At 43.5% G+C, this 14,772-nt stretch overlaps 1 protein-coding gene across 11 annotated transcripts in view; it reads right to left on the bottom strand.

Annotated features, from left to right (window-relative positions):
• Positions 1-14,772, bottom strand: part of astn1 (astrotactin 1) — a 281,049-nt gene that overhangs the window by 226,381 nt on the left and 39,896 nt on the right. For 7 of the 11 annotated variants that reach the window (XM_045714659.1, XM_014190633.2, XM_014190634.2 and 4 more), the window contains exon 3: positions 7,757-8,156. In XM_045714659.1, the coding sequence (XP_045570615.1) occupies positions 7,757-8,156 (400 nt within the window). The remainder of the gene's footprint in view (positions 1-7,756; positions 8,157-14,772) is intronic. The other 4 variants (XM_045714658.1, XM_014190637.2, XM_045714660.1 and 1 more) reach the window with 1 other exon arrangement.

The following is a 14,772-nucleotide window of genomic DNA, read 5'->3' as shown; positions in this document are numbered from 1 at the left end:
GTGGCCTGCTGGAGGTCATTTTGCAGGGCTCTGGCAGTGCTCCTCCTGCTCCTCCTTGCACAAAGGCGGAGTTAGCGGTCCTGCTGCTGGGTTGTTGCCCTCCTACGGCCTCCTCCACGTCTCCTGATGTACTGGCCTGTCTCCTGGTATCGCCTCCATGCTCTGGACACTACGCCGACAGACACAGCAAACCTTCTTGCCACAGCTCGCATTGATGTGCCATCCTGGATGAGCTGCACTATCTGAGCCACTTGTGTGGGTTGTAGACTCCGTCTCATGCTACCACTAGAGTGAAAGCACCGCCAGCATTCAAAAGTGACCAAAACATCAGCCAGGAAGCATAGGAACTGAGAAGTGGTCTGTGGTTACCACCTGCAGAACCACTCCTTTATTGGGGGTGTCTTGCTAATTGCCTATAATTTCCACCTGTTGTCTATTCCATTTGCACAACAGCATGTGAAATTTATTGTCAATCAGTGTTGCTTCCTAAGTGGACAGTTTGATTTCACAGAAGTGTGATTGACTTGGAGTTACATTGTGTTGTTTAAGTGTTCCCTTTATTTTTTTGAGCAGTATATAACAATAAAGAGGCTATAAACAGGGGGTACCGGTAAAGAGTCAATGTGCAGGGGTACAGGTTGTCGAGGTAATTTGTAAAGTGACTTTGCATAGATACTAAACAGTCAGTAGCAGCAGTGTAAAAACAAGTGAGGGTGTCAATGGTCTGGGTGGCCACTTCATGAATTGTTCAGCAGTCTTATGGCTTGGGGGTAGAAGTTGTTAAGGAGCCTCCTTTTGGTCCTAGGCTTGGCGCTCCGGTACCGCTTGCCGTGCGGCAGCAGAGAGAACAGTCTATGACTTGGGTGACTGGAGTCTTTGACCATTTTTTGGGCCTTCCTTTAACACCGCCTAGTATATAGGTTCTCGATGTCAGGAAGCTTGGCCCAGTGATGTACTGGGCCGTACGCACTACCCTCTGTAAATCAAATCAAATCAAATGTATTTGTCACATACACATGGTTAGCAGGTGTTAATGCAAGTGTAGCGAAATGCTTGTGCTTCTAGTTCTGACCATGCAGTAATATCTAACAAGTAATCTACCAATTCCACAACAACTACGTTGTACACACAAGTGTAAAGGAATGAATACGAATATGTACATAAAAATATATAAATGAGTGATGGCCTGAACGGCGTAGGCAAGATGTAATAGATGGTATGGAGTACAGTATATACATATGAGATGAGTAATGTAGGTTATGAAAACATTATATAAAGTGGCATTGTTTAAAGTGGCTAGTGATACATCTAATACATCAAGATGGCAAGATGCAGTAGATGGTATAGCGTACAGTATATACATATGAGATGAATAATGTCGGTTATGTAAACATTATCTAATATAAATAATATAAAGTGGCAAGTGATAAATTGATTACATAAATTTTCCCATTATTAAAGTGGCTTGAGTTGAGTCAGTATGTTGGCAGCAGCCACTCAATTTTAGTGATGGCTGTTTAACAGTCTGATGGCCTTGAGATAGAAGCTGTTTTTCAGTCTCTCGATTCCAGCTTTGATGCACCTGTACTGACCTCGCCTTCTGGATGTTAGCGGGGTGAACAGGCAGTGGCTCGGGTGGTTGCTGTCCTTGTGGTGTAGGTGTCCTGGAGGGCAGGTAGTTTGCACCCGGTGATGCGTTGTGCAGACCTCACTACCCTCTGGAGAGCCTTCCGGTTATGGGCGGAGCAGCTGCCGTACCAGGCGGTGATACAGCCCGACAAGATGCTCTCGATTGTACATCTGTAAAAGTTTGTGAGTGTTTTTGGTGACAAGACAAATTTCTTCAGCCTCCTGAGGTTGAAGAGGCGCTGCTGCGCCTTCTTCACCACGCTGTCTGTGTGGTTGGACCATTTCAGTTTGTCCGTGATGTGTACGCCGAGGAACTTAAAACTCTCCACCCTCTCCACTACTGTCCCGTCAATGTAGATAGGGGGCTGCTCCCTCTGCTGTTTCCTGAAGTCCACGATCATCTCTTTTGTTTTGTTGACATTGAGTGCGAGGTTATTTTCCTGACACCACACTCCGGGGGCCCTCACCTCCTCCCTGTAGGCCGTCTCGTTGTTGTTGGTAATCAAGCCTACCACTGTAGTGTCGTCTGCAAACTTGATGATTGAGTTGGATGCGTGCATGGCCACGCAGTCGTGGGTGAACAGGGAGTACAGGAGAGGGCTGAGAACGCACCCTTGTGGGGACCCAGTGTTGAGGATCAGCGGGGTAGAGATGTTGTTACCTACCCTCACCACCTGGGGCCGGCCCGCCAGGAAGTCCAGGACCCAGTTGCACAGGGCGGGGTCGAGACTCAGAGTTTGGAGGATACTATGGTGTTAAATGCTGAGCTGTAGTCGATGAACAGCATTCTTACATAGGTATTCCTCTTGTCCAGATGGGTTAGGGCAGTGTGCAGTGTGATGGCGATTGTGTTGTCTGTGGACCTATTGGGTCGGTAAGCAAATTGGAGTGGGTCTAGGGTGTCAAGTAGGGTGGAGGTGATATGGTCCTTGACTAGTCTCTCAAAGCACTTCATGATGATGGAAGTGAGTGCTACAGGGCGGTAGTCATTTAGCTCAGTTACCTTAGCTTTCTTGGGAACAGGAACAATGGTGGCCCTCTTGAAGCATGTGGGGACAACAGACTGGGATAAAGATTGATTGAATATGTATGTAAACACACCAGCCAGCTGGTCTGCGCATGCTCTGAGGACGCGACCGGGGATGCCGTCTGGGCCTGCAGCCTTGCGAGGGTTAACACATTTAAATGTTTTACTCACGTTGGCTGCAGTGAAGGAGAGTCCGCAGGTTTTGGTAGCGGGCCATGTTAGTGGCACTGTATTATCCTGTCTTGGAGCAAGGCATCGTGATCCGCGACGGGGCTGATCTTTCTTTTGTAGTCCGTGACTGACTGTAGACCCTGCCACATACCTCTCGTGTCTGAGCCGTTGAATTGCAACTCCACTTTGTCTCTGTACTGATGCTTAGCTTATTTGATTGCCTTGCGGAGGGAATAGCTACACTGTTTGTATTCGGTCATGTTTCCGGTCACTTTGCCCTGATTAAAAGCAATGGTTCGCGCGTTCAGTTTTGGCGCGAATGCTGCCATCAAGCCACGGTTTCTGGTTGGGGAATGTTTTAATAGACGCTGTTGGTACGACATCACCGATGCACTTGTTAATGAACTCGCACACCGAGTCAGCGTATTCGTCAATGTTGTTGTTCGCAGCAATGCGGAACATATCCCAGTCCACATGATCGAAGCAATCTTGAAGCGTGGAATCCGATTGGTTGGACCAGCGTTGAACAGACCTGAGGGCGGGAGCTTCCTGTTTTAGCTTCTGTCTATAGGCTGGGAGCAACAAAATGGAGTCGTGGTCAGCTTTTCCAAAGGGAGGGCGGGGAAGGGCCTTATATGCATCGCGGAAGTTAGAATAACAGTGGTCTAGGCTTTTGCCCGCCCTGGTAGCACAACCGATATGCTGGTAGAATTTGGGGAGCATTCTTGTTTTCAGATTAGCCTTGTTAAAATCCCCGGCCACAATAAATGCAGCCTCAGGATATATGGTTTCCAGTTTACATAGAGTCCAATGAAGTTCTTTCAGGGCCGTCGATGTGTCTGCTTGGGGGGGATATACACAACTGTGATTATAATTGAATAGAATTCTCTTGGTAGATAATGCGGTCGTCATTTGATTGTGAGGAATTCTAAGTCAGGTGAACAAAATTACTTGAGTTCCTGTATGTTGTTATGACCACACCACGTCTCGTTAATCATAAGGCATACACCCCCACCCTTCTTCCTACCAGAGAGATGCTTGTTTCTGTCGGCGTGATGCGTGAAGAAACCAGGTGGCTGTACTGACTCAGATAGCGTGTCTCGAGTGAGCCATGTTTCCGTGAAACAAAGAACGTTACAGTCTCGGATGTCTCTCTGGAATGCTACCCTTGCTTGGATTTCGTCTACCTTGTTGTCAAGAGACTGGACATTGGCGAGTAGTATGCTCGGGAGCGGTGCGTGATGTGCCCGTCTACGGAGCCTGACCAGAAGACCGCTCCGTCTGCCCCTTCTTCTAGGCCGTCGTTGTTGTTTTTGGTCACCTGCTGGGATCCGATCCATTGTCCTGGGTGATGGGCCAAACAGAGGATCCGCTTCGGGAAAGTCGTATTTCTGGTCGTAATGTTGGTGAGTTGACGTTGCTCTTATATCCAATAGTTCCTCCCGACTGTATGTAGTAAAACCTAAGATTACCTGGGGTAACAATGTAAGAAATAACACATAAAAAAGCAAAATACTGCATAGTTTCCTAGGAACGCGAAGCGAGGCGGCCATCTTTGTCGGCGCCGGAAGCGCCTTACGGTCAGATGCCGAGCAGTTTCCATACCAGGTGGTGATGCAACCAGTCAGGATGCTCTCGATGGTGCAGCTGTATAACGTTTTGAGGATCTGGGGACCCATGCCAAATCTTTTCAGTCTCCTGAGGGGAAAAAGGTGTTGTCGTGCCCTCTTCACAACTATCTTGGTGTGTTTGGACCATGATAGTTTGTTGGACACCAAGGAACTTGGTTGTTGTCCTGGCACCAAACTGCCAGGTCTCTGAGCTCCTCCCTATTGGCTGTTTCATCGTTGTCGGTGATCAGGCCTTCCACTGTTGTGTCGTCAGCAAACTTAATGATGGTGTTGGAGTCGTGCTTGGCCAGTACAGGAGGGGACTAGGCATACACCCCTGAGGGGCTCCAGTGTTGAGGATCAGAGTGGCAGATGTGTTGTTGCCTACCCTTATCACATGGGGCGGCACATCAGGAAGTCCAGGATCCAGTTGCAGAGGGAGGTGTTTAGTCCCAGGGTGCTTAGCTTAGTGATGAGCTTTGTGGGTTCTATGGTGTTGAACGCTGAGCTGTAGTCAATGAACAGCATTCCTTTTGTCCAGGTGGGAAAGGGCAGTGTGGAGAATGATTGAGATTGTGTCATCTGCGGATCTGTTGGGGTGGTATGCAAATTGGAGTGGGTCTAGGGTTTCCGGCATAATGGTGTTGATGTGAGTCATGACCAGTTTTTCAAAGCACTACATGGCTACCGACATGAGTGCTAAGAAGCAGTAATCATTTAGGCAGGTTACATTTGCTTTCTTGGGCACAGGGACTATGGTGGTCTGTTTGAAACATGTAGGTATTACAAACTCAGTCAGGGAGAGGTTGAAAATGTCAGTGAAGACACTTGCCAGGTGGTCCGGCATGCTTTGAGTACACGGCCTGGTAATCCGTCTGGCCCAGCGGCTTTATGAATGTTGACCTGTTTAAAAGTCTTGCTCACATCTGCTCCGGAGAGCGTGATCACACAGTCGTCCAGAACAGCTGGTGCTCTCATGTATGCTTCAGTGTTGCTTGCCTTAAAGCGAGCATAAAAGGCATTTAGCTCGTCTGGTAGGCTCACGTCACTGGGCAGCTCATGGCTGGGTTTCCCTTTGTAGTCCGTAATAATTTTCAAGCCCTGCCACATCCGACGAGCGTCAGAGCCGGTGTAGTAGGATTCAATCTTCGTCCTGTATTGACACTTTGCCTGTTTGAATGTTCTGAGGGCATAGCGACATTTCTTATAAGCGTCCGGATTAATGTCCTGCTCCACGAAAGCAGCAGCTCTAGCCTTTAACTCAGTGCGAATGTTGCCTGTATTTCATGGCTTCTGGTTGGGATATATACGTAAGGTCACTGTGGGGACAACGTCATCGATGCACTTATTGATGAAGCCAGTGAATGAGGTGGTATACTCCTCAATGCCGTTGGATGAATCCTGGAACATATTCCAGTCTGTGCTAGCAATACAGTCCTGTAGCGTAGCATCCATGTCATCTGGCCACTTCCGTATTGAACGAGTCACTGGCACGTCCTGCTTTAGTTTTTGCTTGTAACCAGGAATTAGGAGGATAGAATTATGGTCAGATTTGCCAAATTTAGGGTGAGGGAGAGCTTTGTATGTGTCTCTGTGTGTGGAGTAAAGGTGGTCTAGAATTTTTTTCCTCAGGTTGCACATGTGACATGTTGGTAAATTAGGTAAAACGGATTTAAGTTTGCCTTTATTAAGGTCCCCAGCCACTAGGAGTGTCGCTTCTGGATGAGCGTTTTCTTGTTTGCTTAAGGCCTTATACAGCTGGTTGAGTGCGGTCTTAGTGCCAGCGTCGGTTTGTGGTGGTAAATAGATGGCTACCAATAATATAGATGAGAACTCTCTTGGTATATAGTGTGGTCTACAGCTTATCATCAGGTATTCTACCTCAGGAGAGCAATACCTCAAGACTTCTTTAATATTAGACATCATGCACCAACAGTTATTGACAAATAGCCACACACCCCCGCCACTCGTCTTACCAGACGTAGATGCTCTGTCCTGCCAATTCAAGGAGAAGCCAGCCAGCTCTATATTATTCATTATTGTCGTTTAGCCACGTCTCAGTGAAACATACAAATTTACAGTTTTTAATGTCCCGTTGGTAGGATAGTCTTAATTGTAGATCGTCCAGTTTGTTTTCCAATGATTGCACATTGGCCAATAATACGGAGGGTAGTGGTGGTTTACCTACTCGTCAGCGAATTCTTACCAGGCACCCAGCCCTCCCCCTTTTTCTCTGTCTTTTCTTCACGCGGATGACGGGGATTTGGGCCTTGTCTCAACAAAGCAGTATATCCTTCACGTCAGACTCATTAAAGAAAAAATCTTTGTCCAGTTCGAGGTGAGTAATCGCTGTTCTGATGTCCAGCAGCTCTTTTCGGTCATAAGAGATCTTAGCATCAATTATGTACAAAATGAGTTACAAACAATGCAAAAAAAATAAAAATAGCACGGCCGGTTAGATGCTCGTAAAACGGCAGCCATTTACCACTTTTAGTCTTGACATCTTTGGTTGTTTATTACACTACTCACTCTGTTTAGCACATGACCTCGCATGTGAACCCTTAAAGAGATGGGTGGGGCTAAGGCTTAAGAGGGTGTGAACAATGCTGAATGGGTGTAGACAAAGAAGAGCTCTCCAGTAGGTATAAGTTTATCAACTTTCAAAGCAGAATTAATTTCCTATTGTTCCTCAACTGCAGTGTATGATATACCAATTTCTAACTCTGAGTCTCTACTTTTATCCAATGTAAAAAACACAATTTTAAATGTGTCTACATAGGACCAAATACAGGTGGTGGGTCACGTACTGTACAGTATGTAATCAATGTAATCAAGGTTTGAAATAATTCTGTTTTTGAAATACGATATCTGTTTGGGATTGTTGCTATTAATTTGCAGTGTACAAATTATTTATATCTATGTTCCGGCCCCCCAACCGCTCAAGAAAAAAAATTGTCCCGCAGCTAAATGTAAATGGGGATTGCGCTAGAGTGTTTCTGTCTGTGTCTGTGTGTGTGTGTGTGTGTGTGTGTGTAGTACTATACTTGTAAGCACCAGAAGTCCACACAAGAACAGTAAACCAACTAAAATTCAGAGAAGTGAGGACATTTTGCCGGTCCTCGCTTGTAAAAAGATTATTTTAGGCTTAGGGGTTAGGGTTAGAATTAGGGTTAGGGGTTGAGGTTAGGGTTATATTTAGGGTTAAGGTCAGGGGTTAGGGAAAATAGGATTTTTTATGGGAATCAATTGTTGGTCCCCAAAAAGTCCTCACAAGTATAGTAAGACATAGCTGTGTGTGTGTGTTTGTGCTTGTACCTACACTCACCAGGTGTCAGATCCATGCTGGCCTTGTCATTGCAGCCCTGAAGGGAGTCCAGGGTGCGTGTGACCTGGCTGGCAAAGTCCTCTCCTCCGTTCATGCACTCTCTCTGCAGGTGGTGTCTCAGGTCAGTGATGTCATACTCGTAGCCATCCAGGATGGGAGTCTCTCGGATACTGAGCGTGCCGCTGGAATTGTGGCCCTGGCCCCTGGAGTTTCTCAGGCTCTCCCTGGCCTGGCCCCCCATCAACACCGAAGGGATGTAGTGGATCTCATTGGCCGCCTCTGCACTGGCGCTCTTCTGGGGCTGGGGCACACGGCGGCGTTTGCACCACCGCCTGCGCGTGTAGAGGATGAGGACCAGGCAGAGGATGGAGAGGAGCAAAGCGATCATGCCTCCCTGTGAACAAACACAAGGGGAAAGAGAAGGATGAATGATCGCCACTCTCAACTAAGAACTTCCCAAAGTCTCCAACCCACGTTGCTAGATTTGTAAAAACACCACTAGTGCATAGCAGAGATCCTTGAAGAAAAAACAATAGATCTTAACAACAGCGACAAGAAAACATCAAACAAACTCAAAATCCATATAATCACAGAGCACATCATGCAAAACAATGTAGATAATCTCCAAAGCATGGTGCATGAGAACAGCAGTGCTCTAGGAAGCATCATGGAGGAATAAAAACTGAAACCATTTAGGAGATATACCCTATACCAAGAGTGAGTCTATTAATGCTGCTATCAGACTCTATCAATAATCTATCAATGAAGACTCTACTCTCGGGTTCAGTGGGTTCAGCGCTAGTAACGGTCTGATGAAATCTTCCACTTTGGTGCACATTTTAGATCTCAGCTCAACTAAATAATGAATGATGAGAAGATCAACAAAACATGTGAGGAAGGCGACAGAGACGACTCAACCGGAAATTGAAATTGAGAAACCCTGTTCAGATGCAGACTGATATCTGAGGATCATAAAGAGAGTGCTTCACCTGCTCGCATAAATTTGAAATGGCAAATGTAAAGTCAATTTGCATAAGTTGTTTGCTTATTCTGCATAGTCAAGGACATTAACAAATGATGCCTTAATATAGGTCACGTATGCAGCAAATCTGTATGCAGTTTTGGGGGGAAACGAAAGTTAAAATAATTTATTTCGTATTGATTACTTTTTTTAGTACTTTCAAAGTCATTGAGCTATTCCAAACTGGAATGAAGCAGAAAGATAACTAGGCCAGAGAGTTACCAGGAGATATACCCATAAGTGTTCCCACTCTAGTGCATACTGTAGCACACAACAACTCAATCAATGGGCTGGTACATAGGCCAACACATTCAGAGGTCAATTGAAAATCTGCCACCAAATGCAATTAGGCCCAACGATTTGCATTAGCCACAATGCAAATCTTTAGGTAGGGGAAACTTGTGTAATTTTGTACATTACAGGGAATCAAATAGTGGACTAAGAGGGCCTGTCTCTTTTAATAGAGTCAACAAAGCCAAACCAAACATCAAAGGATGCCAGTATTTCAGCCTGTAATCCATTTATGTAAGGGTTATGCTTTAATGGAATACTATAGTTTCAATAACGTATAATTCTGTAATGTAACTCATCCTGATTAGGCATGGCATTTTGTATACAGAAGACAATATACAGTATATAGAGCCAAAATAAACATATTTTGACTTTGCAATATTGATGAGACAGGAGTAGTCATCATAGTATAGACAACCTGGTCTCATGACTTTTTCATGAGATATCCTTTGGAACCATATTAACATAAACATAACCTTTAACCATAAGCCTTAAGCTGGACTCAAAACTTAACCATAAAACCACAAGGAACTTTAACCCTAACCAGTAGGACCCTAACTGTAACCCTTAAAAGTGCTAACATTGATTTAAAAAGAGTGTTTGACATAAACACAACATAAATACGTGACATTTTAAAATATATACAGTACCATTCAAAAGTTTGGACACACCTACCCATTCCAGGGTTTTTCTTTATTTTTTTAAAACTATTTTCTACATTGTAGAATAATAATGAAGAAATCAAAACTATGAAATAACACATATGGAATCATGTAGAAACCAAGTGTCAAACAAATCATAATATATAGCCACCGTTTGCCTTGATGACACTCTTGGCATTCTCTCAACCAGCTTCATGAGGTAGTCACCTGGAATGCATTTCAATTAACAGATGTTCCTTGTTAAAAGTACATTTTTGGAATTTCTTAATGCGTTTGAAACAATCAGTTGTGTTGTGACAAGGTAGGGGTGGAATACAGAATATAGCCCTATTTGGTAAAAGACCAAGTCCATCTTATGGCAAGAACAGCTCAAATAAGCAAAGAGAAACGACAGTCCATCATTACATTAAGACATGAAGGTCAGTCAATACGGAAAATGTCAAGAACTTTGAAAGTTTCTTCAAGTGCAGTTGCAAAAACCATCAAGCGCTATGATGAAACTGGCTCTCACGAGGACCGCCACAGGAAAGGAAGACCCAGAGTTACCTCTGCAGAGTTACCTCTGCAGAGGACAAGTTTATTAAAGTTACCTGCCTCAGAAATTGCAGCCCAAATGCTTCACAGAGTTCAAGTAACAGACACATCTCCACATCAACTGTTCAGAGGAGACTGTGTGAATCAGGCCTTCATGGTCAAATTGCTGCAAAGAAACCACCACTTAAGGACACCAATAAGAAGAAGAGACTTGCTTGGGCCAAGAAATCTGTCCTTTGGTCTGATCAGTCCAAATTTGAGATTTTTGGTTCCAACCGCCGTGTCTTTGTGAGACGCAGAGTAGGTGAACGGATGATCTCCGCATGTGTGTGGAGGAGGAGGTGTGATGGTGGGTGGGGGGGGGTGCGGCGGTGCTTTGCTGGTGGCACTGTCTGTGATTTATTTAGAAATCCAGGCACACTTAATCAGCATGGATACCACAGCCTTCTGCAACGATATGCCATCCTATCTGGTTTGCACTTTGTGGGACTATCATTTGATTTTCAACAGGACAATGACCCAACACACCTTCAGGCTGTGTAAGGGCTATTTGACCAAGCAGAGTGATGGAGTGCTGCATCAGATCACCTGGCCACCACAATCACCCGACCTCAACCCAATTGAGATGGTTTGGGATGAGTTGGACCTCAAAGTGAAAGAAAAGCAGCCAACAAGTGCCCAGCATATGTGGGAACTCCTTCAAGACTGTTGGAAAAGCATTCCTCATGAAGCTGGTTGAGAGAATGCCAAGAGTGTGCAAAGCTGTCATCAAGGCAATCTCAAGAATCTGAAATATAAAATATATTTTGATTTGTTTAACCATTTTTGGCTACTACAGTACATGTGTTCTTTCATAGTTTGATGTCTTCAGTATTATTCTACAATGTAGAAAATCATTTTTTTTTTAAATAAGAAAAACCCTGGAATGAGCAGGTGTGTCCAAACTTTTGACTGATACTGTATATATATTATTTTTATGTGCATTTACCCCTTTTTTGTGATATCCAATTAGTAGTTACAGTCTTGTCCCATCGCTGCAAATGCCGTACGGACTCGGGAGAGGCAAAGGTTGAGAGCCATGGGTCCTCTGAAACACGACGCAGCCAAGCCTCACTGCTTCTTGACACACTGCTCACTTAACCCGGAAGTCAGCCACACCAATGTGTTGGAGGAACACTGTACAACTGGTGACCGAAGTCAGCTTGCAGGCACACAGCCCGCCACGAGGAATTGCTAGAGCGCGATGGGACAAGGACATCCCGGCTAGCCAAAACCTCCCCTAACCCAGACGACACTGTGCCAATTGTGTGCCGCCTCATGGGTCTCCATTCACAGCCGGCTGTGATACAGCCTAGGATTGAACCCTGGTCTGTAGTGACGCCTCAAGCACTGCGATGCAGTGCCTTAGACCACTGCGCCACTTGGGAGGCCCTTAAAATATAATTTCAGTTCATCCAAATCATCTAACCTATCAGTTTCGTCTAACTATTCATCTAACTATTCAGTGTTAAATGCTTATAAAGAATATTTAATGACAACAATGAAATCAAATGTGACAATTATCAGCATGATTTTTTTACGGTTTATGATCCATTTCTGATTTTGACATTGAACATTTTTGAAAGTTAAACCCCCATTAAACACACAGCACGATGGGGTTTGGGTTATTAATGAAATGAACTTAAATCATTTAATTCAACTTAGAATATTTCATAAAAGCTAATATTGCATGAAGGCTGACATTTTTCTTATTAAGGACACATTCAAGTCTCCGCTGTATTGCAAGGCATAATCATTAAAGAAGATATGTTCTTGAGAGATTCAGAATGTACAAATTGTACATCATGAAAATGAAATTAATTAGTAATCCATTCATAATATATAGAAAAACTCTCAATTTGATATAACAACTGAGAGAACATAAAACATTTACTAGCTTAGCTTAAGAGTTCTGATTCTCTGCAAGACTGTCTACTTTTTTCCAAACTTTGACTAGCTAGCTTCTAGTCTAGTTGTATTTTCTATATGATTATGTGAGAATTAGTTAGATTGATAGACAACATTGTGCCATTGGTTGCTAATGTAGGTTAGCTGATACAACTGAGTTTACAGCATACTTTTAAAAATCCCCATATCCTCTTCAATTGAAAACCAACATCCACCCAAAAACCTTAGAAATTGAGTAAGGCTTTCCCTACACATACAGTACTTAAAGAGATCAATTGATAAGTCAGCTGTGATTTGTAGCAAGGCCTTGACATTTTCTATGGCTGTTCCTTTGGATATTTAAAAAAAAAATGTGGATACTACCCTACGGAATAGCCGGAAGAGAGACACAAAAAGAAACCTTTAGCCTTCACAACTATAAACACAATATTTTATTAAATATTTTGGTTTAGATTACTCTAACTGAATTTCCTCTTCCTTCCTTCCTCCCGGGTGGATATGTGTGGTCCCCTTAAATTGTATATCATTACAAACTAAAATGATCTTTTATCATTAATCTTTATTATGTAGCCAGTAAATCTTCAAGTTCAGGGGCTTATGCTTGCATTAATGAATGGGTCACTGCATGTCTGCTTGCCTTATCTGATCTGGATGGCATTTGTGGAGTAAATGAGAGTGGAAAGAGGAAATAGTATTTCCTTTCAAGGGTGTGAGTGGCCATAAAACAAGGTATTATCAGGCACTTAAACCAAAAGTGCAAGGGTCTGAGGGGGTGCCCAAAGGAAAACCGTTGGTAATGTTGTGAAGGACGTCTTGAGTCCAGGCCCCGGCCGGGCCAATTATTTCTGAATTTCTTATGTGATATTTTTTCATTGAAAGTATGAAATGTTTGTTGTTGGAGTTATTCCTTCTGATCGCCTTGCTCTATCGTATCAAACAGCAAATGAAGAGTTATAGTCACATTGTTTCGAGTTTTTCTGATCAACTACATTTTAAGTATCCATAATCTCTGCCTGCTCTTATACTATACCTCTGACCAATAAAAAATACATGTATTTCTTCTACTCACATCTGCATCCAATTTCTTAATGTCATGCCATCGCCATGCCGCCAGTTTTTCCAGAAACTCGATCCCCTTAATTCCCATCTTAACCCTGAATTTACAGCAGCAAGACGGAGCACTAGCATGTTTACTAAACGCTATACTGGTAAAAGGTGTGACGTTCAAAATGTATAGGTGCCGAAGGAAAACATTTAAGACTTTAATTACACCATGGAGTCTAGATTTATTAGTTCAGGCAGGACACTGGAGACTAAGACCTTAATTCAATGGAAATGTGTCACGTCCTGACCATAGTAAGATGTTATTTTCTATGGTAGAGTGTGACAGGGGGTGTTTTGTGTTTTTCTATGTTTTGTATTTCTATGTTTAGTTTCTAGTTTTTCTATTTCTATGTTGTTTTCTTTGGGATGATCTCCAATTAGAGGCAGCTGGTCCTCGTTGTCTCTAATTGGAGATCATACTTAAGTAGGTTTTTTTTTTCCACCTGTGTTGGTGGGTAGTTGTATTCTGTTTAGTCTATGTACCTGACAGAACTGTGAGCTGATCATTTTCGCTTTTGTTATTTTCTTTAGTGTTCTGTGTTAAAATAAATTTAATCATGAGCACTCAACACGCTGCGCTTTGGTCCCCTCGCTGCGACAGTCGTTACAAAACGGGCTGATTATACCACCAGGTATAGAAAAACCCAGACTTGTGGAGTCCCGGTCAACCTAAAGGTTATTTATGTATTTGCTTGTTATGTCAAATCTCCAATAAAATTCAATAGATTTTATGTATTCCCCAGCCTTTAAAATATATATACAGTGGGGCAAAAAAGTATTTAGTCAGCCACCAATTGTGCAAGTTCTCCCACCTAAAAAGATGAGAGAGGCCTGTAATTTTCATCATAGGTACACTTCAACTATGACAGACAAAATGAGAAAAGAAATCCAGAAAATCACATTGTAGGATTTTTTATGAATTTATTTGCAAATTATGGTGGAAAATAAGTATTTGGTCAATAACAAAAGTTTATCTCAATACTATGTTATATACCCTTTGTGGCAATGACAGAGGTCAAACGTTTTCTGTAAGTCTTCACAAGGTTTTCACACACTGTTGCTGGTATTTTGGCCCATTCCTCCATGCAGATCTCCTCTAGAGCAGTGATGTTTTGGGGCTGTCGCTAGGCAACACGGACTTTCAACTCCCTGCAAAGATTTTCTATGGGGTTGAGATCTGGAGAATGGCTAGGCCACTCCAGGACCTTGAAATGCTTCTTACGAAGCCACTCCTTCGTTGCCCGGGCGGTGTGTTTGGGATCATTGTCATGCTGAAAGACCCAGCCACGTTTCATCTTCAATGCCCTTGCTGATGGAAGGAGGTTTTCACTCAAAATCTCATGATACATGGCCCCATTCATTCTTTCCTTTACACGGATCAGTCGACCTGGTCCCTTTGCAGAAAAACAGCCCCAAAGCATGATGTTTCCACCCCCATGCGTCACAGTAGG

This window comes from Salmo salar, chromosome ssa03 (genome assembly GCF_905237065.1).
Source record: "Salmo salar chromosome ssa03, Ssal_v3.1, whole genome shotgun sequence".
In the NCBI taxonomy this organism is placed as follows: domain Eukaryota; kingdom Metazoa; phylum Chordata; class Actinopteri; order Salmoniformes; family Salmonidae; genus Salmo; species Salmo salar.
This window is presented reverse-complemented; position numbering and strand designations above follow the sequence as displayed.